The sequence below is a fragment of the Protopterus annectens genome, chromosome 1.part0, assembly GCF_019279795.1.
Source record: "Protopterus annectens isolate FY-2018-M chromosome 1.part0, PAN1.0, whole genome shotgun sequence".
In the NCBI taxonomy this organism is placed as follows: domain Eukaryota; kingdom Metazoa; phylum Chordata; order Ceratodontiformes; family Protopteridae; genus Protopterus; species Protopterus annectens.
Genome location: NC_056725.1, coordinates 1745812908 through 1745839494, shown reverse-complemented (window position 1 = coordinate 1745839494; position 26587 = coordinate 1745812908). Strand labels below are relative to the sequence as shown.

The following is a 26587-nucleotide window of genomic DNA, read 5'->3' as shown; positions in this document are numbered from 1 at the left end:
CTGATGTGGGGGGCAGTGTCCCCCACACCCCATTAATATATATATATATATATATATATATATATATATATATATATATATATATATATATACATACTAACTCCAAGGACGCACTTCAGTGGGGAAAAGGCCATATATAACTTTAAGTGAAATGTGTTTCAGTGAATTGTGCACAGTCAAATGTGTTTCAGTGAAATGTGCTTTCTGTCAGTAGTCCTAGACCAGTGTTACTATTATCAAAAAAATTATAATGCTATCTGCTTCCCAGATAATCTAAATCCAGTAAAATCATATGAACAGACCTTTGTTTTGCTACAGTTTTTTTCTGTATAATTTATGGAACTGAACGTTTTATGACAGTGTAAGAATGAAAATGGCCTCAAGAATTCTGTTGGTCTGATGAAGTTGTATATAGTATATAAGTAATACTTGGAAGTCATTACAGGAGAGTACTGCAAAACTGCCACAACAAATTATTGATACAGTACATATTATCAATAGCTTTTTCTACTATATGTCTGACTACATATCCTGTCTAATCTAAACGTAATGCCACACACAGGACAAGATAATTTGAGGGGGGTGGGTTATCATGATTCTAATTAAAATCATGTTGGCTGTTACTGGGTTGATATTCAGAGTCGAATATATGAAAAGAAATGTGAACAGAAATCCCTAACACTGTGTTATCAAGTAGGAAATTTAAGTTAGTGGAATAGACATAATTTGGTTAACATTCCAGTTGTATAACAACATAAGCCTCATTTCTTGTTCAGTTTAATTGTTGAAAAGTATTTTTAAAAAAATTAAAAACAACAGCTGGCCTCTGCCCAGCAACCACATATTTCTAAATCCAGGAAGTGTTTAGTAAGCTTTACAACATGTAAATGCTATGAAGGGTTAAAAGATCATTGCATTCTTTTTATCAGCTGCAACTGAGGGCACAGTTCAGACACAAATGCCTGACTGACTTACCTTTATCTTTGAAAATATAATCATTGTCCTTTCTGTAGTGCTGCAAAAATGAAACACAATAGCCTTTCTGGCAAAGTTTGCTGTCTTGCAGTAGTGGTTGCAATGCCTTTAATGTTTGTTTAGACTAAGGCTCTTCTGATGGACATATTCTGCCCTGCAGATACTGAGTGAATGATTACTGCTGCTTCTACATTTTATTTTATAGTTTTATTTTTACGACTTTCCTAAGAAGAAGAAAACAAAAAGTTGACTTTTACAGCGTGATAACTTAGAAAAATGGGAAGTAACTTAAAAAATGTCATCATTGTATCCATGGGATTTTTGCTTCTTTTTACTGCTTTCCAAGGACTTCAGAATTTGCAGGTAAATGTGAACTATGCATTTATTATGAGCAACTTTTTCACTTCCATTCGTAAAAATTCCAGGCTTAGTGTCTTTTCATGCAGTTCAGTAGCATATAGCCAACTCTTGTAATATTTGTGATGTACTGTTATGCAGAGTTAGTGGAAATTCAATAACATGTCTCTTATTAAGATCATGTCTTGCTGAAAACCTAGTTATTTTCCAGACAGTGTACTTCAAGAGACCATTGAAAGTAATGTCATGCAACAGATGAACATATGATGATGTGTGGAACTTGCAGCATGCAAAACAGCTGGTAATAATGGTGAAAGACCTTGATCTGTAGCTTTTATGTACCTCTAGAGCTTTGGAACACTTGGAGTGAGTTATGGTCTATCTTTAAGGTGTATTATTTTCTATAACAGATGTTAGGTACATATTCAGCTGTGACAACACCCTTCTGACTGGTATAGGAGATCACTTTGTTGTACAAGGTTTGTTTGCTTGTTTGTTTGTTTTTTTCGGCTTTACCCGGTTATGGCTCGCCACAGCGGAACTCCGGTCCGCTAATGATTGGTAGTGGATTTTTACGTACCGGGTTACCAGCCCTGACGCACAACCTCGAAGGCACGCTCCATTCACGTATGCCTACACACAGAAGACGCTCAAGCTGAGAATCGAACGGGACAACGTCTTGCTATGAGGCGACGACGTTGTACAAGGTACTGCAATGAAGATGCGATCGTGATTGCTATGTTAATTCAGTGCTTGGTAGAAAAGATGCTGATTTTCTGTCAAAGCCATGGCAATCCATGCAGTTAATACTTTTCCATGCAGCTGTATTCAATGTTTGTTGTTTTCAAGCATCTATAGATACGTTCTGTGCACTACGCTATTTCAGTATTTTCTTACTACATACAAAATATGTGGCAAATAGTTCTTTACAATTTTCATGCATATGGACTTCTATCTACAGCTGTCTTTTGTGTACTACACTATTTTAGTACCTTCTTACACTATATACAGTACATGGAGCAAATAATTCCTTAAAATCTTTATGCATATGGACTTAGTTTAAACTGCATGAATGTATACATAAGACAGTCGGAGAACATGTTGTTTTGTACTGTGCATGCTGTGCAGTGTATGAAATGGCACTTCTGGAAATGCTTAAATTCATATATCTTGTATAACTTTAAAAATATTTTTTGCTTTGACTAAGCTTATTACTAAATCACAATGCATTTTGACTTGATTCACTTCTAATAGCACTGTGAAATATTAGATGAAATTGCATGAAGTGGTATGAGTGTATCCATGAGAACTATTTCATTTGTATAAGGTAAAACTGGCGCTAGATTAATGGGTGTTTTCATTTTGTTTTATTGCTTTTTAAAATGGTAACTGATGAAGGCCCACTGATTCAAGACTTACTCAAGGAGCGCATTGATGAAAACGAAAAAAGAACAGTGAAAACAAAATGATATGAAGCTATATAAAATAAATTCATGTAACATACAGTTGCAGAAATAACTTAATATAGGAAGTAGCCACCAGTAAATGCACATGCTACAAACTGGTTAGTAAAATTAAGATAATGCTAATCATGCCCTAAAGACAGATCTGTGCTACAAGGGGATCTACTAATCAGTCGTTCTCTTATAAACTGGACCTCTGCAGAAGTAATCTACAACAAACACTCATTTCCACCGGAGAAAGATCAGAAATTATTTCCACTGTTTACTCCTTTTATACAAAAGCTTGTCATGGCTATGCAGAAAATATCTGCTGTGTACTGCAGAAAAGTGAGAACAGTGACACTAGCAGATTGTGACTTCACATGTGGATGCTAGAATTTTTGGAATGTTGAGCACTTTTTTTTTTTTTTTTTTTTTTGCAGTTTGTCCATTTTCTTGCCTTTCAGTTAGATATTCCAGATTCCAGATGTTAATTATTTCCTACTTGTGTATTTCCGGATGCTTTGTCCAACATGTTGTGGCCATCTTAGTATCTCTGCTGCATTTTTATATACACATACACACACATAGAAAAAGAGGGATTTCTTTTTGGCTTTACAATATGTTTTTGTACTCATTGAATATGTAGTCTTTGATCAATAGTGAAGTTGTTGCACATCTGCAACCCTTGATAACTGCAAGGGTGTTCAAATCAAAAACACTCCCACAGTGTAGTAGCTGGATTGAGCAGAGAACACTTAACACAGATCTTAATGGCTGACTAAACCATAGTATAATTGGACCATTATTTAGTGCTAGATACAAGTCATTGTGGCAAGAGTAGTATGTATGTTTTACAAAGGTAACATTTTCAGCAGCTGACAGTCATCATGAGTTTCCAGTTTTATTTCTTAATGGGACCTATGTACGTGTGTGTGTGTGTGTGTGTGTGTGTGTGTGTGTGTGTGTCTCTGTGTGTGATTATGCTATGTTTAAAACTGGGCTAGATAGTCCTTATGGAGCCAGATAGGCAAGCAATGTTAGCCTTCAAAAGGAACAATAATAAAACTCAGTTAAGGTCTTTAACTAAGGCTTGCACCAGACCAGGTCAAGTACAGATTCTATATTAGCTGTTTGTTAATATAGCAATAGCTAACAACTGGGTGTGGTATATTGAACAAAGGCAACTGTAAGTACATCTTCAATATATTACACTCAGGAGTTGGTTATTGCTATTATACAGTGACATGATATTTTTCTTAAATAATGTCTTTGTATAATAAGTTGTTTCTGTATCCTGTGGCTTTGTTCATGTACTGCAAGTGTGTATGGGACTTATGTTCCCACACTTACGCAGTACATCAGTGCTTTGGAAAGCAAGCAACGAACAAGCGAAGATTTCCATTGCTTTTTTTTTTTAAGAAACTGTGAAATTCAGGCAGTTTACAGGTATGAGAGGGGGCAAAAATACAAGGAAAATCGGGTACATTTCTTTAATTTTGTATAACGTAACTGATTTTCCTTGTATTTTCTCTGCCCTCCTTACCTACCTCTCAACTTCTTAGCTCAGGAAAACTGAAAAGTCTTGGCATGTATTAATAGAAGAAAGTCCAGGCAACCAAACTTTTTTGTTTTGATATATCCTCAATTTACAACCGGTACGCTGGTTGGACTGATAATCAGCATGTACCTTTTTGAATGTTAATATTCTGTCATTGTAAGTCATATCTAGCTGTCTAGTTCTAAACTTCATCTACTAATACAGTTAGAGCATAAAGCAAGATATATTTATATAAAATAGTCTCACAGTCTGATTAGCAATGAATACAAACAAGAAAACAGAAACAGAGGAACTATGTTTTTAATATGTACAGAAAGGGGTGAAAGATGGAACGTGATGAAAAAAAATAAAGTGTACAGAGGAATGAATAAAAAGCCCTTAGAAAAGAACAGCACCTCTTCAATGCAACATCACATTGGATTCTGGGAAGCCTGGTGTATCGACCTTTCACCCACTCTTGGCAGTAAAACAAGAGAACAGTGGGTTTGTTTATGGTAACTCAGTGAAAAGCTGTAGCAATGGAAATATGTTTTTAGTTAATTTTGGCAAACAGAGTTGAAATATCAGAGTAAAAGAATGTAGCTTAGATCACACCCCTTGAGCAAATTTACTGCAAGAGTCTGGTTGGTGACATCTGAAATGTTAACTTGGCAATATTGCCAGAGGCATTTATGGAGGATCTCTCTCACATTTTCTCTCATCTCACACAAACACACACACACAAAATAGAAAGATACCTACACTGGTCATATAAAACATTCACTGAAGTACAGCCAGAATACAAGATAACCATTTTCCCAGGTAACAAGTGGGATTCTTTAGTTCCAAACTTGCATTTATAATAAAGTTTGCAACCTAATTGTTTTTTGTTTTGCCATGGATGCTCACATTGTCTCCTTTGATTCCACTTATGAGGGTTAGGCCCCTTTCCAACTTCATGTTTGTGAAAAAGAAGAGGGAAGTACAGGCCTGGCCCCATGCCACAGAGGGATGAAGCCCTGGCTGCGATCCAGATGACCTGTGTTCGACTAGCAGCATAGATGCTGGAGAGGTCAGGCTGGGAGGATGGGGTGGGGGATATGGCTCTGTCTCATTGTTTGGGGCTAGGAGGATGGGGTGAGGGATATGGCTCTGTCTTGTTGCTTGGAGCTGGGGAGGATGGACTGGGGATGTGGCTCTGTCTTGTTGCTTTGGGCTGGGAGGATGGGGTGGGGGTGTGGCTCTGTCTTGTTGCTTGGGGCTGGGAGGATGGATTGGGGGATGTGGCTGTGTCTTGCTGCTTGGGGCTGGGAGGATGGGCTGAGGATGTGGCTCTGTCTCATTTCTTGGGGCTTGGAGTATAGGATGGGGGTGTGGCTCTGTCTTGTTGCTTGGGGCTGGGAGGACTGGTGTGGGGTGTGGCTCTATCTTGTTGCTTGGTGCTGGGAGGATGGGCTGGGGGGATGTGGCTCTGTATTGTTGCTTGGGGCTGGGAGGATGGGCTGGAGGTGTGACTCTATCTTGTTGCTTGGGGCTGGGAGGATGGTGTGGGGAATATAGTTCTGTCTTGCTGCTTGGGTGACTCGTAGGATCATAGCAGGTTACTAGGCTAATGGCGCTGAGGCCCTTACAAGCCTAGTTAAGAGTTTATCCCCAAAAAAGAAACCTCAGTCAGCACCTGTCACCCCTGTCAATGAGGGACAAAGGTGGAAAGCCCTGGGACAAATTTGTGGTTTCCTATCCACTCATCAAGGTTGCGCTTGAAGAAGGTCAGCGAGGTACTCTGTTTGACATGTATGGGAAGTCTATTCCAGAAATGGGTCAGCCTCTGGGAGACAAACCTGTCTCTCCAGGAGGTTTTGTTGATGTCGCATATTAGATTTAGGCCTATCAAGCGGGTAATGTGTGAAGAGTTAGACTTACGGATATGGAACATCTCTAGTAGGGCAGGGTCTACTATTGCCTTGTAGGTGAGACACAGATCACCTCTGAGCAATCTGTATGATGCCGAGTAAAGTGATAGTGATTTCAGCCTGTCCACATAAGACAGGTGTTGGAGACCATGGATTCTCTTTGTGAAGTATTTCTGTGGCCTTTCCAGTTGGTGCAGGTGTTTGGAGAGGTACATACCAAATGGGGTGTTATACTCAATTATAGGTCTAATGAGGGAGGAGTACAGAGAGGTAATAACCTCCTTTTTTCTGGATACATTCCTTTACTATGAGATGAACCAAGTAAAAGGCTTTTCTGACCACTGCTGCCACATGATGGCTGAATATGAGATTGTTGTCAACCTGAGTACCCAGGTCTCTCACCATGGGTTGTGTGCTTATGGGGTTGCTGTTGATGTGGTAATCAGTAGGGGTATTGTTTTTGCTGAATGGTATGACAATACATTTTTTTGCATTTAACTTAAGGCCATGACTTTGGCACCAGTTGTTTGTTGCTGTGAGACCCTCTTGCAGTATGTTAATGTAATTTGGGGAGTCAATGACAGCACCCAACATACAGTCATCCACAAACCTGGTCAGCTACAGGCCCTTGGTCTTTGCCTGGATCTCTGAGAAGTAGATGCCAAACAGGTGGGGTCCCAGGACAGATCCCTGGGGAACACCACTAGTGGCAGGTTTGCTGTCAGAGGTAGTGGCACATATTTTAACCTTGTGGGTCCTACTGTGAGCCAGTTGGCCACCCATCTGATGAGATAGGAATTAACATCAAATTATGTTAGCTTTTCAATGATGCCCGAGTGCAGGATTGTGTCAAAGGCCTTGGTCAGGTCAAGGTAAGCTGTATGTACTGATTTTCCCTCATCCAGGGTCTTGATGACAGTCTCAAAGATGTTAACTAGGTTCAATAGGCAAAATCTGCCCTTGACGAATCCGAATTGGGTGGGGTCGAGTGTTTGGAGATTGCCTTTGTCCATGTTTATGAGATACATAATAATATGCTCCATGGCTTTACAGATCAAACTTGTCAAGCTAATGGGGCGATAGTTTCCCGGGTCAGTAGTGGCACCACCTTTGTGCAAGGGGATGACAATGGAGGTTCTCCACTCTGCTGGAATGAAGCCTGTAATTAGGCTGTTGTTGAATAGGGTGTTCAGTGGCGAAGCTAGTTCTTGCTGGAGATGGTGCAGAATACAGTCTGGGATATTATCAGGTCCCATGGAAGCTGTGTTCTTTGCCTTGGATAGGCCCTTTAGCACTTGATCTATGGAGATGTGAGGTGTGGGACAAGTATAGGGGATGTCGACTGGGCCTTTGGGGGGTGATAAGGGAGTGAAGTTTGCACTGAACCTATCAGCTAGTAGGTTGGCTAAGTCGTTAGTATCAGTGTAAGTGGTACCATTAAGTACTAATTTGTAACAAACCTGGGCTTTGCCATGGAGGTTCCTAATAACTGAAGATGGACTTGTGGTTTTCCTTTGTTTCGGTGGCTAGTTTCAACTCATAATTGGCTTTGGAGTTTTTCACTAGTGATCTAATTTGCTTGTTGAGGCAGAGGAGGAAGATTTTCCGATTTGGAATTTGTTCCTTTTACCCTTGGACAACAGTTTCTTCCTTTTGTTGTAAAGCCTGTTGATAGAGGATTTCCACCAGACAGGTTTGTGTTTCCTTCAGGAGCAGGTTTTAGTTCTGTTGGGTATGGCTCAGTCCATGCAATTATACAGGTGCTTGTATACTGCACTGGTGTACTGTTCTATGGTGGAGTAGTTGAAGTCACCAAGAATCAGGGTATTAGGGGGTACTTTGATGGAGACAAGTAGGTCCAGGTAGGAGTCATGGGTGTCCTGAGACATGAAGGGGGGGTCTATAGCTGGCTACAACTTGGATGGGTGTCTTGCCAATTGTCAGTTGCACCTGGAGTAATTCCAGTGCATCATGTTGATAAACCAGTCTGGAGGTGTGCCTGTATTTAATGAAAATAGAGGTTCCACCACCCTTAGTCTTTCTGACCTCATTTTGGGTTCAGAAAGTGTGGAATGAGGTATAGCCTGGTAAGGCAGGGATGCTCTCCACAGCCCTGAACCAAGTTTCCATGACTGCACAGACATCGGTATCTTCCAGTGTGAGGACAGCCTCATTATAGATTAAGGCTCCTAGAATTCAGCAGCATTACCTTCAATTTGCTTTTTGACAGATCTTTTGTGTTGGAAATTTGTCTTTGGGACATGACCTAAAAAGGCACAATGAGGGAGGCAAGAGTCTTGGCCAAGATCTGGAACCCCAGGGGGGATAGGTGGAGGCCATTTCTGGCAAAGCAATCATGCCTGTCAACCATGTCATCCCAGGCAGACAGAAGGAGTACAAGCCTACTGAGAGCATTCTGCCATGGGTGCACTGCATAAACCCAGGGAATTATGTATGTTTGCATATGTACCTCTCAGGGTAAGCCATGGGTGCACTGCATAAACCCAGGGAATTATGTATGTATGTTTGCAAGCATACCTCTCAGGGAAGCAGCAATTGTGGAGCTCAAGGTAACTACCATAATAATAGCACCTAAAAACACCATGCTCTGCACCCATTTAGACATCTACATATGACAGACTGGTATATCCTGGTGTCTCTCAGGGAACTAAACTTTCATAAGAACACTGCTATGAAAGACATAAAAAGTATAAAACAACATTATTTATTTACCTGACTTTGTTAAATGGGTAGGTGGCCTGGTCCAAAGACTATTTTTCATCCATGACCAGTGCCAAGAGGCAGCAGAACATTTTCAAAGCTTCATTTACAAAACAGATTACTGTCAGAGTTACATTTCAAGCCATCACTTACATTCAGGTTACATTGTAACCAACATTTACAGTTCAATAGCTACTACAGATCTAGTTTTAAATGAATGTTTACACAACATACTGCATTCTGTACACTAATACAGTTCCACAGCTATTACAATTATGCCTTTACATGAATGTTACTTACACATATCACTGCATTATATGTATTGACACTAGCACTATGAAACCCTGTAGCAATGACAGACTCATATAATACTGTTCTGGCATTCTTACCTCACCTCTGCTTCCTACATCCAGAGATTTTTCAGGGCAGCAGCACTGCAATCAAGGGTGCCCGCAGGCAGGTGCAAGGGGATGCACTTGACCCCCTGGAATCGGCTAGCCAGGATATTAATTTACTTCAAATTAAAAAAAAAAAAATTTTTTAAGGGCGTTCTTCTTTAAGAATGCTCTTTGTGTCTAGCGACCTGTTTTCGTCTTCCCCATACATGCGACCTATGGTTTACGTATTAATCTTCCGCATTTGCACGTGGAATTTGAATTCCAGAAGCCGTTTGAACTAGGGATAAGCGTACAAGTGAGAGGTAGGTGTGTGTGTGTGTGTGTGTGTGTGTGTGTGTGTGTGTGTGTGTGTGTGTGTGTGTGTGTGTTTTAGAGTACAGTGTGTGTGTGTGTGTGTATTATAAATATATATATATATATATATATATATATATATATATATATATATATATATATACATACATACAGCAGTGAAAAGATGCTCCCGTGCTGACTGCAGCTTGTTTAGTTGAACAGAAATAAATCATTACCTTTTGTAAACTGTATGGTCTGTCTCTCCAGCTTGTTTGTGCAAGGGGCTCTTTGCCAACCCTTGAGCTCTCTAAAACTAATACTGAAGTTAAGGACATATGCCATTATAGCCTCTTTGTCAGAAATACATTCATCATCCCACTCATCATGATTAAAGTTTAATTTCACCCTTATCATGTCACCAGAGAATAGTTCAAATGGTGAAAAGTATGTCTCTGGTTACTTCACTGCATGCAAAAAAGCAAATAGTAATGTTAATTCCTGTTGAAACTGGTGTGCAGATTTTCTCAGAATGGTATGAAGTACACAGCTAAACCTCTTCAAAAACATTTGTTTGCAGATGGTAGGGGTAGTTTGTAATGCCTTTATCTCACAGCACTTTCACAAATGCGTCTGAAGAACAGATATAAAGGTCGCATTTCATCTGTTTATATTTGCTGAGGACAAAAAAGATGTACTCTGATAATTTTTTATTTATTTTATTTATTTATTTCTAATGTATTTGCCATTTTCTTCCATCTGAAATTATTTCAAAGCCACTTCCACACAAAAATTAGTAATATAGTCTACCACTATCAGTACAAATCTCTTACATGTAGTGCTTTGAATACTAAGCCTACTCACACTATATATATCTAATCTTGGGAATGGCTTTTCAGTAGCAAGCAATGACATCAAAACAGCCTTGGCTTTATCTCTTGCCTTATTAAGCTTTGACACCGATGATGCACTTTTCAGGATGCATATTCTGCAGTGACTGGCCAACAGAAATATTGCACAAGTATTGCTTCTGTGTGCTTCATGACTAAATGATATGGGCTGTACACAGATATGCCAATCGGCAAACCTTTAGGACTACCAGCTATAATATTATTTCTCTCTCTTGCTCTCCTTAGAGAGTCCATTCTTGGTTCAATAATCTCTTTCCTCAGTATCTGAGCCCACTCAGGCTTTTCAAAATATGAGACTCTTTGGCTGTCTCCCTCAAGCTCTGTAAGAAAGGATCTTAGAACTGTGCCTATCTCACCTCTCTATGATCCTCTCCAACTGCTACTCCAAAGGAAGTCTAGTCTCTTTTGGCAGTTGTAGATCAGATTCAGGCTTGCTTCTACTGTGTCTCTCATTCTGTAAGGTAACTCCTTTTAAATGTAGTACCTTTTCAGAGGCAAAGTTCAGATTCAGACTTGCTGCTACTTCTTAAGTCTTCCTCTAAGGCAGTCCCTTCCAAAGGAAATTCAAAAGCTTATGAGAATTGTGGTTCAGGCTTATGCTTGTCAATACTACCTAGCTGTTTCCTGCAAGTAGCTGCATTACCAGGATCTGTTGCAGATTTGAGCTCCGTCTGTATTTCCCCATGCTTTGTGCTCTACACTGTTTGTATGCCTAGCTGCATGCAATTGCATGTGATTATCAAAATCATTTCCTAGTAAATCATATGCAAGAATATTATCCAGCAATGACACCTGATTTTTTTCCATGTTTCCCTTCTCAGACCAAGTTAATGGTGGTCAATAGTACATAACATATCCCTCCTATGGCAGTAACTGCAGTAGATTGCACATGTAAGTAATGCTCTATTCTAATAACAGCACATGTCAAATAGCTGTCCAATGCAGTATCCCAAGTAGCAACACTTTCTTTAACAACCTCTGGATAGGAAATAGGTCTCGTGGTAATCTGATAAAGCTCCAGTCTCAATTCATCCAGCTTCTATGGCTGTATCATCCCTGTTAGCTCTGTCATTATGTTTCTTTCCTCACCCTGTCTCTGTGTATATTTGGACCATTCATTCTCACTTGGTTAAGTTGGAATCATTTAACCCTAAGACCTTGGCATGTACTGCTACCAGTGGTTTCATTTGCTTGTAAAAACTGCTATGATGTTTCAGGTTGTCTCCATGGGTTCCATTATGCTCATTTTCAGTATGAGGTACCCCTTTCTTGTACAGCTGTGACCTAATCGCTGGGCATATGTCACCTTTCCCATCCATTTCTTTAGCCATGGTACTTTCCCAGTCTGTCAGCCAGACTGTCATACTATCTGGCACAGTAGAATGATTGCTTCCTTGTCATAAGGTCTAGCAGTAATTCCAATGTACGTTTTTCATATCCAGTCATCAACTTATTTAAATGCTTTGTTCTACAATATAACAATGCCAGTCTCCTCTGCCTTTCTTCTATGTTCTCTAAACTGTTTTCTTCAAGATCCAGACTTGAGCTTAAAATATTTGAAACAATATTTCTTCACTGCACTCAAAACAATCACTCAGAAATCATACCTATTGTATGCATATCTTTATCCATAAACACAGGAGTTAAAAACTCATTTGTTGCCACTGGACATTTTGGTGTTGACTGGACATATACATGCAAAATCTTAAATAAAGCTGTCGATGTCATGCACTTATACATACCAAGGAAGCAATTTAGTATTGACTTTGGCATTCTGGTCTGTGTTTTCACCCCTACAACTTGTTGAATCTGACAAAAGCTAGCCATCATAAGAGAAAATGCCAGAAAGTATGACTGTCCAGGAAATACTTTTAATATATGATTAGCACTTTGGTCTGATTTACCATGAACTTGCTGGACAATCACTTTCTGGCATTTTATCTTATAATATTTGATTTTGTGGCAGGTTGGAGAACTTTTGGTTAAAAGCTGACTCCATTCACCCCTTCTAATCATGTATCCATGATAAATGGTAACCATCTGCTTTTCATTCTGAGACTGTATTTCCCTTCTATCTACTTCTCCCTTTCCCTGGTCTCATGCTGGCACTTCATTTCTTTCTCTGTAGCCTCAGTCACTGACAGCTCTCTTTCAAGTGCACCTGCTTTCAGACAACTCATCTCTAGACTCAGCTAAAGTTTCTTAGCCAAAACTGTATTTTGACATGATCTGGGATATACAGAGTGGCTATTTTGCTACATGTTGTACAACCATAGCCCCTGCCAACCTGACTACTGTTCCATTGCATAGCCACCCTGTGCTACCTTAACAACAATGAGTGAAACATGACCAATATATTATTGTATACATGCATGCATACATACATTCACATTATGACACACACACACACACACACACACACACACACACACACACACACACACACACACACACACACACACACACACACACACACACACAGTGTCAAATGATACCATTGGAGCTGCAGACCTTTTTTTCTGAATTTATGGTATCTTGCTGCAATCAAATGGAACACGTTAGTTCACAGAGAAAGCAATTACTGTCAGCACCTATAATAACATCTATAATACATTCATACACAACCGGTCTTTAAAATTTAGAATGCGCCTGGCAATAATACACCAGGAAGAATGATTACCCGTATATAGTAGTAAATAAAACACCAGTCACAAGCTTTTGAAGTTAAATAAAAATCTTTACTTGGAATAAAATTAAATGTTGTCTTTTGGAAGATAAATATGCATCATATACAGTGAACGCTCAGTTAACCGGCAAACATCTCTTTACCTAGTTCTGTGATTAGTACAAAACTGTCAGTCATCCTGAAAAGATTAAAGTATAGTGGCATTAAGTAAAAAGCTGAATAGCATGGCAACCAGGCTAAAAGGAGATATATCCTCAGGCTAACAAATTTCTGTGTTAAACAAATAAAAAGGAGAAGACTTTCAAGTCAGTACAGCATTACAGAACTGATTGTGTGGGCTGGGCTTCCAGTCCCAATTTACTTCCGTCAGTTAATGTTTATAAAAGAAAGAAGAAGTTAACATTAACACAAGCAACAAGGTGAATCACAAGCACATAAACTAAACTACTTTTTAGTTGCAATGGAAGGCAAAATTACATTACAGTGGCAGATTACTGTTAACTTTTGTTTATATAAGTAATTTTCCTTCATTGGTTCATAGGTAGGTACTAGGCTATCAGCCCAAAGGCATTTATAAGCCTAGCCAGAATGTGTTGGCTTTCGCCGCCCCCCCCTAAGATTAGTTCCCTGTGCCTCTGTCCAGCACAGCCACTGAAGTGATCCCCAAGGTAAACTTTCTGTTTCCCATCCACTCGTCAAGGTTTCTTTTGAAGAGTGTTAGCGAGGAGCTCTGCCTAATGTAGATTGGGATCTTGTTCCAAAGCATGGGAAGTCTCTGGGACAGAACTCTATCCCTCCAGCATGTCCTATTTATTATTGTGGTGAGGTTTAGATCCCTAGAGCATGTGGCTCGTGGGGATAAGGTTTTCTTTAGGTGGAGCATGTCCATCAATTCTGGGTTGGACATGGCCTTGTATGTCAGGCAGAGATCACCTCTGAGTAGGCAGTATGCAACCGAGTACAGCTGTAATTTCTTCAGTCGAGCTGCATAGGGCATCTGTTTGAGGCCAGTGATCCTCTTGGTGAGGTACTTCTGTGGTCTTTCCAGCTGTTGCAGGTGTCTTGTAAGGTACATCCCAAATGGGACGTTGTATTCTATGATGGGTCTGATGACTGATGAGTAGAGGGGTACAGTGACCTCTTTTGATTTGGATGCGAACCCTTTTGTGATTAGGTGGGCCACATCGAAAGATTTTCTAACCACTTTGGCAATGATATTATCAAAGTTGAGATTACTATCTACTTGTGTCCCCAGATCCCTTATTACATCTTCCGTATTTAGGGGACTACCACCTATGTGGTAGTTTGTGAGTACTTTGTTTTTTCCAAAGGGGATGACTATGCACTTTTTAGCATTTAGCTTGAGGCCATGATTTTGACACCAGGTATCCGTCTCAGTGAGACCCTTTTGGAGGATGTCTGTATCAGCCGGAGAGTCAATTATAGCCCCTAGTTTGCAGTCTGCAAACTTGGTCAGCCATAGTCCTCCTGTGCTTGCCTGTACCTCTGAGAAGTATATGCCAAACAGGAGAGGTCCTAGGACTGAGCCCTGGGGAACGCCACTTGTAACTGATTTAGAGTCGGACCTAGCTCCCGCAACTCTCACCATGTGGGTTCTGTCCGTGAACCAGTTGGAAACCCATCTTGTGATGTAGGGGTTTATGTTCAGACTGGTGAGCTTGTCTATAATACCAGAATGGGGAATGGTGTCAAAGGCCTTTGAGAGGTCTAGGTAGGCTGTGTGTACCACCTTTCCCTCATCTATAGCCTTGGTAACTCTCTCAAAGAAGTCCACCAGGTTCAGGAGACATGATCTGCCCTTAACAAAGCTGAGCTGAGTAGGGTCCAGTGTTTGGAGGTTCCCAATGTCTCTGTTAATGAGTTCCATGATGATGCGCTCCATAGCCTTGCAGACCAAGCTAGTCAGGCTTATAGGGCAATAGTTCCTGGGGTCTGTTGTGGCTCCACCTTTGTGGAGCAGAATAACAGCTGCTTTTCGCCACTGTATGGGTACATAGTTTGAACAGTGTGTTTAGGTGAGGGGTTAGTTTGTCATTGAGCTCGTATAGGACGCTGCCTGGGACACTGTCTGGTCCCATTGATGCTGTGTTTTTGGCTTTGGAGAGGGCTGTTTTAACCTGAGTGTCTGTGATTTCAGGGACTCCACATTCTTCTGGTATGGTTATGGGCCCTCTTGGGGGTGAGAGGGGGGTGAAGTTTGCACTGAACCTGTCTGTCTGCCAGGATGTTGGTGATATCAATCAGTTCAGTGTATTTTGTGCCATTCTGCACTAACTCCGAGCAGATCTGAGCATTGCCACTTAGTTTCTTGACATAGCTAAAGAATGCCTGGTAGCTATCTTTGGAGTCCTTGGCAATTTTTCTTTTAAAGCTAGCCTTGGATGATTTTATGAGGTATCATAGTTTTGTGCTGATACTGATCAGGGATGTCTTCCCTTCTTGGGATTTTACTCTTTTCTGTACTAGTTTTCTCCTTCTATTGTATAGCTTGTTTATGGCAGGAGTCCACCAGACTGGTTTCCTTTTCTTGGAGGAGTGAGTCTTGGTTTTGCTTGGGATGGCATGATCCATGCATTCTTTTAGGTGCCCGTAGAGTGCATTAGTAAAGACTTTTGCAGCTTGGACAGCATTATCCTTCAGCATGGGGGCTTTGAAACTTTCCACCTCGGTCTTAAGTAACGTGAAGTTTGCTTTTGAAAAGTTTTTCACGGTAGTTTTCTTGTCCGGGGGTGGGGGCGGAATGTGGATATCCAAAGTGATTTGTTTATGATCAGATCTAACCAGCGAGGGGTTGCCCTCCGGTGTGGAACACTGGTTGCCCGTGTTGGTGATGACCAGGTCCAATATGTTGTCACCTCTGGTGGGAATGCTGGCCAGTTGAACCAGGGCATTTGAGTTTATAAATTCTAGGAAGTGTTGGGCAAGGGAGTTAGTACTTGAGTAGTTCTCCCAGTTAATGTTTGGATAATTGAAATCACCCAATATTAGGGTTAAGGTAGGACCTTTATGTTTCCCAGTGTTTCCAGGAATATGGAATGGGGGTCCTGGGACATGATGGGTGATCTGTAGCAAGCTATAATTTGAATTGCAGTTTTGTCCATTGTTAGTTGCACGTGGATGATCTCTGAAGCATCGTGCTGTGCCACTAACCTGGAGGTGTGGGTATCCTTTATGAATATGGATACGCCCCCGCCTTTTGTATTTCGGTTCGGGTTCTGTGGCCGAAATGTATGGTATGAGTTGTAGCCTGGTAGTACTGGGGTGCTCTCTGGAGCCTTAAACCAGGTTTCTGTTACTGCACATATATCGATTTTCTCCATACTGAGGAGTGCCTCGAGTGCATGCATTTTGAGGTTCAGACTTCTGGCATTGAGTAGCACTACCCTCAGTTTTTTGTACTTGTGCTATTTATGGTGGTAGGTTTGTCTTTTGAGCCTTGCCTAAAAAAGGCACTATGGGGGTGGCAAGAGCCTTGGCCAGTATTTGAAAACCTAAGGGTGACAGGTGCAAGCCGCCTCTAGCAAAGCAGCATGGTTTGCTGAGCATGTCATCCCAGGTGGACAAACACTGGATCCCCTTTGAATGACAACAGAAACTTAGCCAATTGTTGAAATTGAGAACTTTTTCTTTATACCATGGTATCATTGTTGGTGAGGGCAGGATGCTACTCAGAGTCAGGGTCATACCGGCCTGGGCTACGTGATCAGAGAGCACATCCATGTCTCTTTTCATGTAGTCCAGAGAGGTACGGCTCAGGTCATTCACACCAACATGGACAATGACAGAGCCATATTTGTACTTGTTCTGTAGTGACCTGAGTACTTGTGTTATGTGGCGGATCCTGGCGCCCGACAGGCAGCTAACAGTAACCTTCTCCTTATTCAGCCTAGTGAGTGGGACGTCAGTGTGCCTGACTATAGAGTCTCCTATTACTAGTATGTTGGGTATGTTATTTTGCCTTAAGGGCTGTGATTGCATGGCACACTGGTTTTGTGAAGTATGTGTTTCATGGTTTGTGTTGGGGGGTGGAGGTTGCTTGGATGTTTGCTTTGGAGGTCTCTGTTGGTTTTGCAGAGTTTTATTTAGAGCCTCTGAGTATGTTTTCATGTATTTATGTGTGTTTATTTTCCAGTGCTGCTTTAATGGGTTTATGTGAGACTGGTGGTGTGATACAAGTATTTCCCTTCTCCTCTTGACTGTTTGATCCAGTCTTGGGTTGAGAGAGCTTAGCCTCCAGCTTGGCTGTATAATTGCATCTCTAGCATGCATTACTGTTTGGTGGTAGGAGGAGGGGGTTGTCTGTGTACATGAGACGGTTGTAACAGTGTCTCAAAATGCCCAGATTCACCAGTTGGACTGGAGATTACACCTGAAACTGCCCTTTGGACATGCCTGGATAGGTACAGTGAACTGTTTTACTGGATGTCTGGTAAGGTCGAATAGTGAGCCTTGTCCTTCTGTACAGTACAGGAGGGTCTAGTGCTATGGTTTATAAGTGCTTGCTATAAGTTTTGAGTAAGTGCCAGGCTGAGAAATGAGTGGCTTGAGTGCTTAAGTTGAAAGTTTGTCTAGTTCCAAGGGAAAAAATTGAAGAGGAGACTTTGTGGAGCCGGAAATAGTTTTACCCTAGCTAACCAGCGCTGCCCAGCACGCAAAGCTGGGCAAATACGGTATTTATAGCAGGGAAATGAAAGAGATAGAAATTAGCCCAAAATGTCCAATAAACTACTAATTTCTGGACTGAAACCACTCCTCCAGGAACAGACAGGCTGCTCAAAGCTCTCCTGTCTCACAGGTGAATAGAAAACTTCCTTCTATCCAAGTAAGGTATGGGCAAACACAGAGATTTGTAACACAGCCCTGAATTCAGCACTAACCTGAAAACTATACTAGCTTAGAAAGGCGGGAAACAAGTATATATATATATATATATATATATATATATATATATATAATTTTTTGGGGTTTTTTTTAGAAAATAAAGCAGATACACTCAAAAAACACTTTAAATGCACAGAAAAGGATACTTATTGTTATATATCGCAGATCAGAATTGTAGTCAATGCCACTAGTAATAAAGTAGGAAGAAACACAAATACAGTAAAAGCAGATGAATAAAGTACAATTTTTATATATATATATATATATATATATATATATATATATATATATATATATATATATATATAAACAATAGAAAACGAACAAACTGGTTTAAAAAGTTACCCAATTAACCAGAAAAAAAGCTCAAAACTGAGCCCTGTTCCAGCAGTCTTCAATCAGACAAGTTCTAACTGCATACCCCTGTTTACTAGGGTGTAGGAGAACCTTCTCCAAAAAGGATGGCCTGGATCAGTGCTCAAGTTATACAAATAAAGCTAGATTCAGAAGGCCTGAATCTGGTCTATGCTACAGCAACAAGCCGCACCAATTTCAGAAAGAAACAGTTCAAATAAGCAGGCACAATAAGCCTGTGACCAGATATTCCCAGCTCAGAAGGGCAGAATCCAGCCTCTCCTCCCACAAGAGTGCAGACCACAAACTTTCTTAATGTAGAATAACTGGCCTGAAGCCCAAGTGCTTAAGCCAGAACTAATACACTTTTAGAATAGCAGACACTGGGCATTCTAATCAGCAATTCTCAGCTTAGAAGGATGTAAGCTACCTGTCCTGCCACAACAGTACAGACCACAAACCTTCTTAATGTAAAACAGCCTGTATGAAGCCCAAGTGCTTAAGCCAAAAGACTGAGAATTACAGTTACAATTTAATCAGGCTACTACCAAGCAGTAATAAATGCAGCAGAATAAATAAAATTGAGTACTTTTAAGAAAAGCAAAATAAAGTAGGAGGAAAGACAAATACAGTAAAAGCAAATTAATTTTTTTTTGTGCCTTCTCAAATCAACTCTCTTTATTAAGTAGAGTGAACACTAGACTCAGATCTCACTGTACTTGGCTAAGTGAGCAAATGAGATAGACCCAGGAGGAGTGTTCTAATACAGACTTACAGGAGGGGCGGGCACTTCCAGAGCCAGCAACACTAATACCAATACAAGAACAGGGAGGGAGGGTGGAAAACTAACTGCAGAGAGACACAGAGCACACTGTTCAGAAACACACAATTAGGAAACAGCAAAAAAGAAAATACAGTACTTTTAAAACTGCAAGTTTGTACTTAACAAAATATTAAATGCACTACTGCAAGTTTCACTTAGATTCAACTTCTAATGCAGATGTTTGCAGCTAAGCAAGTTTCTCAGGAGTTGAGCAGAAAATGATTTCTCAAAGTTTGTGGCTAGCACTTAAAGTACAGAGGAATCCCTCTAGGCTATTAAATAGATAACAAAGAAGTGATAACACCACCCCCTCTATAGCAAACAGACATAGAGCACACCGTTCAGAAACACATAATTAGGAAACAGAAAAAAAGAAAATACAGTACTTTTAATACTGCAAGTTTGTACTTAAAATATTAAATATACTTCTCAGCTAGAGTGTCTTCTGCGTGGAGACATGCGTGAATGGGCGTACCTTCGTTGAAGGTTGTGCGTCAGGGCTGGTAACTCGGCACGTAAAAATCAATTACCAATCATTAGCTGACTGGAGTTCCACTGTGGCGACCCCTAACTGGGAAAAGCCGAAAGACACAACAACTACTGCAAGTTTCACTTAGCTTCAGCTTCTAATGCAGATGTTTGCAGCTAAGCAAGTTTCTCAGGAGTTGAGCAGAAAATGATTTCTCAAACTTTGTGGCTAGCACTTAAAGTACAGAGGAATCCCTCTAGGCTATTAAATAGATAACAAAGAAGTGATTACACCACCCCCTCTATAGCAAACAGACACAGAGCACACTGTTCAGAAACACACAATTAGGAAACAGAAAAAAGAAAATACAGTACTTTTAAAACTGCAAGTTTGTACTTAACAAAATATTAAATGCACTATTGCAAGTTTCACTTAGATTCAGCTTCTAATGCAGATGTTTGCAGACAAGCAAGTCTCTCAGGACTTTTATTTATATAAGTAATTTTCCTTCATCCTGGTTGGCTTAGAGGTAGTTTAACTGGTTACATGTAAATAAAGTCATGGGTACTTTTCCATGCATTGGTTGATGTATTTTAGTTTCTCTTTCTTTTAATCCATATTATTCACGCTCAGGAGTGACGTTTGATTGGTTGCAGTGTTTCCTGACACTTTCATGCATGATACTCCACTTTACCAAATTCAGTTCAGCTGTTTTCTCAGTGGGACAATAATGTCCCTGCTGAGCAATTCCTGTCAGCTTTGACAAGACACATGGGGCAACATCCTGGTTCTTCAGTACCTCAAAGAAAAAAAAAAAAAAAGGAAAAGAATGAAAGAAAGAAAGAAAGAAGGAAAGAAAGAAAGGCATGCAAAATGGTTATATAATTAATTACATGGAGAGTTATACACTTCACCAGGCAGTTAGATTTAGATTGGAATTTAATCATGATACACATTGTGTCTGTCCTACTTTGTGGTATTATCCAGGATTATGCCTTATAGGTTCATAGGTAGGTACTAGGCTATTGGCCCTAGGGCCTATACAAGCCTAGCCAAAAAGTTACCCTGGCTTTCGCCACCCAAGAAAATTATTTTCCTGTGCCCCTGTCAAGCAGAGCCACAGAAGTGATCCCCGGGGTGAATTTCCTATTACCCATCCATCCAATCATCAAGATTTCTCTTGAAGAGCACTAATGAGGAGCTCTGTTTGACATAGATAGGTAGTCTGTTCCAGTGTATAGGAAGTCTCTGGAACAGGAATCTATCCCTCCAGCATGTTCTGTTTATTGTGGTGACAAGGTTTAGGTCCCTAGAGCGTGTAGCTCGGAGGGATTGGGATTTCTTTAAGTGCAGCATGTCCAACAGCTCTGGGTTTGACATAGCTTTGTATGTTAGGCAGAGATCACCTCTGAGTAGGCGATATGCGATGGAGTAAAGCTGAAGTGTTTTGAGACGGTCTGCATAAGGCATCTGTTTGACGCCAGTAATCCTCTTTGTGAGGTATTTTTGCGGACTTTCCATTTGTTGTAGATGTCTTGTGAGGTACATACCAAAAGGGGCGTTGTACTCTATAATGGGTCTAATGAGTGATGAGTAGAGGGGAACAATGACCTCTTCTTTTCTGGATGAGAAACCTTTTGTGATGAGGTGTGCCACGTAGAAGGATTTCCTGACCACTGTGGCAATGTGATTATCAAAGGAGAGACTACTGTCCACCTGTGTCCCAAGGTCTCTTATCACACTTTCGGTGTTAAGTAGACTACTGCCTATGTGGTAGTTCATGGGTACAGAGTTTTTACCAAAGGGGATGACAATGCACTTTTTGGCATTGAGCTTGAGACCGTGGCTTTGACACCAGGCATCTGTCTCAGTGAGGCCCTTTTGTAGGATGTCCACATAATTAAGAGTTTCGATTATGGCTCCTAGTTTGCAGTCATCTGCGAATTTAGTTAGCCAAAGACCTTCTGTGTTAGCCTGTACTTCAGAGAAGTAGATACCAAACAGAAGAGGACCCAGGACTGAACCCTGTGGTACTTCACTTGTCACTGGTCTGAAGTATGATTTGGAATCTGCTACTTTCACAGTGTGGGTTCTGTCAATAAGCCAGTTGGCAACCCATCTTGTGACATAGGGATTTATACCTAGTTTAGTGAGTTTATCTATAATTCCAGAGTTGGGAATGGTGTTGAATGTCTTGGCGAGATCTAGATAGGCTGAGTGAACCACCTTACCCTCATCTATGGCTTTGGTGACTACTTCAAAGAAATCTAGCAGGTTTAGGAGACATGACCTGCCTTTTACAAACCCAAACTGTGTGGGGTCCAGAGTCTGGAGATCTCCAATGTCTTTGTTTAGGAGTTCCATGATGATACGTTCCATGGCCTTGCAGACCAGACTCATCAGGCTAATGGGGCTGTAGTTGCCAGGGTCTGTTGTGGCCCTCCCTTTGTGGAGTGGGATAACCATTGTGGTGTGCCATTCAATGGGCTCAAAGCCTGAGGTGAGCCTATGATTGAACATGGTACTTAGGTGGGGTGCCAGTTCATTCTGTAGTTCATGTAGAAGGCAGCCTGGTATATTGTTAGGTCCCATGGATGCTGTGTTCTTGGCTTTGGAGATTGAGGTTTTTACTTGTGCAGCCGTGATTACAGGAACTTTGCATTCTTCTGGTATAAAGATGGGCCCTTTAGGGGGTGAAAGGGGGGTAAAGTTAGCAGTGAACCTATCTGCCAGGATGTTGGCAATATCAGTTGGTTCTGTATATTTAGTGTCATTGTGCTGTAACTCAGAGCAGATCCGAGTGTTATGTGGTTGTTATCCAATTATCCTTGGGCAAAAAATAAAGAGAGTAGAGGGAAGTGTCCAGTTAACAGCTAACTCTGTCACTGGCTATAAGAAAACATTTCCTTACTCAATGATTACCCAAGGTGTAAACTATCTAATTGTTTACTAATCATTTGCAGTAACACATTTAGTGCAAGGTTTTCCATGTTTACTAGTGTGGAATTATTATAATATTCTTCAGTTAATTAGCATGAGTGAACATTGTTACATTTAATTTTTCCATTTAGCATAGTATAGTATAGTATGTATTTGCTGCTAATAACATTGAGTATCCAGGGTTTATTAGTCGTTTTTTTTTTTGAGTAGTTGTGAAATTTCTGTTCTCCCCAACTAAAACACCCTAGTTAATATAAATCAAACAGTGGTGTGTTTGCATTTTATAAACCAATATTTTGTTAGGAAGGATTTTTGTTATTAAAAAGCCTCACCCCAGTATTGAATTTAAACCATTGCTGGATGCATAGCACACTGACCTTCCATGGACAGAGACTGTGTCTATTATGTTGTTTTATAATAGAAGGCTGTCTCTTTGTGAGCAGCATATATTGGATCTGGACAGAACAAGAGTTAAAAGTAAAGGTTGAAGGGAAGGGTTGTGTCCAGGATAAAGGCTGTGGTTCTCAAGCTGAAATATGGGATTGAATAACTATGTGTTGAGACTCAGAGATGAAGATTTTGTCTGTATCATGCATCTGCAGTTCCTGGCATGTATGTCTGCAAATGACCTTTGCCTCTCTTGCTTTCTGCCTGTTCTGCAGAGAGTGTGTGCGTGTGGTTTGATAAAGCTTTCTCCTCAAAAGCAAGACATACTCATTAGAGATACAAGCTTAGTCTTGGAAAAAAATGTAATGCATTTTACTTTTACTTAATTTTTTGAGGAGAGACTAGCATTTGATATCCAAGAAAATGCTAATGTGGAGGTTTTTCTTGATGGCAGAAGCATTCATGGAGCTTAAGCCATTGCTTAAAAATACACAATGCCTTTAGTTTCCGTACATGTGTAGGTTGTCTAAGGAAAATGTTAATGTAGAGTTTGTCCTGATAGCAGCGACATTGTTTGGTGATATGGGGTGTAAGAGCTTGTCTTTAGTTTCCATACATGTGTAGGTTGTCTAAGGAAAATGTTAATGTAGAGTTTGTCCTGATAACAGAGACATTGTTTGGTGATTTGGGGAGTAAGAGCCCTGTGAGAATGTTACTGACCGCGGTGACAGAGGAAAGAGGGAGGTAGGAGTGTGTGTGTGTGTGTGTGTGTGTGTGTGTGTGTGTGTGTGTGTGTGTGTGTGTGTGTGTGTGTGAGGGGGTTTATACTGTTCAGTTATTCAGATGTTTGCCTCATATTTTCGGTTTCTTTCTCATAAAATTGTGTTTTTCTGGCAAATTATTGAGGACTGAACTCAGAAAATAATGGCAGACATTTGAGCTTTAGACTTCATCCCTTTCAGAAAATGCATACTAATGCAAAACATGTTGCTTTATCCACTTTCTAAGGCGGTAGGAGGATGAATGTGTTGGACTCATACCTCTCAACTGTACAGATTTTCACAGAATCTCCAGATTTTTGCATTGTATTTTTGATCTGTTCCTCAAAGATTCTGTTCGACAAATCACTGGGATGAGTTAAGGATTAAAGTTACTAAATAAATTACATGCATTTGAGTTTCAGACTTGATATCTTTCAGAAAATACATTCTAACACAAATTCTGTTATTCTAACAGCTTTCTAAATGTGTGTGTGTGTCTGTGTGTGTGTGTGTGTGTGTGTGTGTGTGTGTGTGTGTGTGTGTGTGTGTGTGTGTGTGTGTGTATAAAAGGGAGGTAGTATACCCCTCAGCTGTCCAGGTATTTGCAGAATGTCCATATTTTTGCCCCATATTCCTCCTAAAATGGATTCTTCTTCTTTTCCTGGTTAGGGGTTGCCACAGAAAATCATCTGTCTGCTCATGACTGGCAGTAGAGTTTTACAGTGTTGAGTTGCCAGCCTGGCACCCAACCTTCCACAGAAGGCACACACTCACACATAGGGCCAATTTAGAGTGTCCAATCCACCTACTGCATGTCTTTGGGATGTGGGAGGAAACTGGAGCACCTGGAGGAAACCCATGTGACCACAGAGAGGACATGCAGACGCCACACAGAAGGCACCCCAGCTGAGAATTGAACTAGAGAACCTCTTGCTGTGAGGCAGCAATGCTAACTGCGGCACCACTGTGGCCGCCCTCCTCCTAAAAAGGATTGAAGTTGCTAAATAGTTTTAGAATGATATCCTTTAGAAAAATGCATACCAACACAAATCCTGTTATTCTAGCAATTTTATAAGCTCATGAAAGCAATATTTATAATCTGTCCCTGTTTATTTTAGGCTTTGTCCATATTTTTCTTGCACTAAGATGTTTAGGTGTGTGTGTGTGAGAAAGAGAGAGAGAGAGAGACAGACAGCCAGAGCCAGAGAGAGAGAGAGAGAGAGAGTGAAAAATGCCCTAGTTAGATCTAGCAGGTGGAATTTATTTTCAAGTGCATTTTCAAGGAATTGTGAGCTTCAAGGGAAGCAAAGGTTACTGCTGCTCATGCTAAGTCTGCTTAAAATGTGCAACTATTTTGTTTAGCAAATGGTATTATTATTGTGGTATACAATTTTAAAGTGGTGTTAGCACAGCAGGTCGCATACTTGCATCTTGATGCAAAGGGCTGTAGGTTCTATTCCTACAGCATGTACATTTGTATTTTAAAGGGGTATGGTGCTGCAGTCCTTAGTATGTCCTCCTTTGGATGAAACACCTAATAACTATGAACCTGTTTTTCAGCTTGCCACCCATTCCCTATTGCAATATACCAGCTTACCATTTCTTTTAACGTAACATAGGCAATTTATTCTTCAAGGGCAACAGCCAACAGGCACTGAATTTCTAAATGAAACACTGAAATATAAAGTTGTTTTCTAGAAACAACTTCATTGGTTTCAAATCTCTTTAATGTGGAATTATTCAGATGACTTTTACTTCTGCAGAGATTCTGCATATTGATTGATACTGGTGGATTGTATGACAGAGGTCTGTGGCCCTTTATGGTTGAAATGTTCTGAATTGGGCAGGTTGTCATTATTGGTTCATATGATTTGTTTCATTGCTTAAAGGAAAAATGTTCAGAACTATAAATTTAAAACACACTCTTAACAAGTGGTGCTGTATTATACAAGGCATATAATTCAACTATTATATAGTATAATTAATACAGTCAGGAAGGTGAATCAAAGAACTTTTGCATGGTTCTAAAGATGTGTGCAAGGAGCCTATGATTTGAAAACAGCCCAAAGGTAAACTTACCCTGCCACAGTCCAGATGCATTTTCTTTGAATGTGGGTTTCAATGCTGTTTCAGTGAATGTGGGTTTCAAAGGTAGAGAAGTTTTAATGCAAAATCTGTTTTCATTGTATGACTATTGCTTTGTTTAGGTTTAGTAAATGTCTATCAGTGTTTGTGCTATAAAATTTGAAATAAAAGTTGTAAATGAAATACAAATATCTATAATCATTGTAGAAGTAAAGCATAAAACAGTATGCATACTGAGAGATTTGAACAGTGTCTATGACAAATGGGGAGAAATAGCCAAGTAATGGGACACTGGAATGGCTGCAGGGGGTGGGGGCTGCATGGGTGGGGCTCTGGGTTTGCACCCCCCCTGCAAAAAATCTTGTGGGCTCCCTTGCCTGCAAGTCATTATTCCAGTGCCTGCATGGCTCACTATTTCAGGAGATGCTAGTAGTCTTGATCGGCATTTTTGCCAGGTCATACCTGGTATCCACTATACAAAATGGACCCACATATTCTGGAAGTAGCTCGTCCCTAAACTGGCTATGCTAGCTGTGCAACATGGTCTTGGTTTCTTGTACATACTAGGCATCCACTCTCTGTAAGGCACTAGCATCAGCAGCTATCACCCCAAATATATAGCCAAATGAAAT

General features: G+C 40.5%; 1 protein-coding gene across 1 annotated transcript in view; it reads left to right on the top strand.

Annotated features, from left to right (window-relative positions):
- The first annotated feature begins 950 nt into the window (after positions 1 to 950).
- UNC93A (unc-93 homolog A) overlaps positions 951 to 26587 on the top strand; it is a 544463-nt gene continuing 518826 nt past the window's right edge. Inside the window, exon 1 of the mRNA XM_044069054.1 lies at positions 951 to 1338. Coding sequence (XP_043924989.1) covers positions 1252 to 1338 — 87 coding nt within the window. The 5' untranslated portion in view covers positions 951 to 1251. The remainder of the gene's footprint in view (positions 1339 to 26587) is intronic.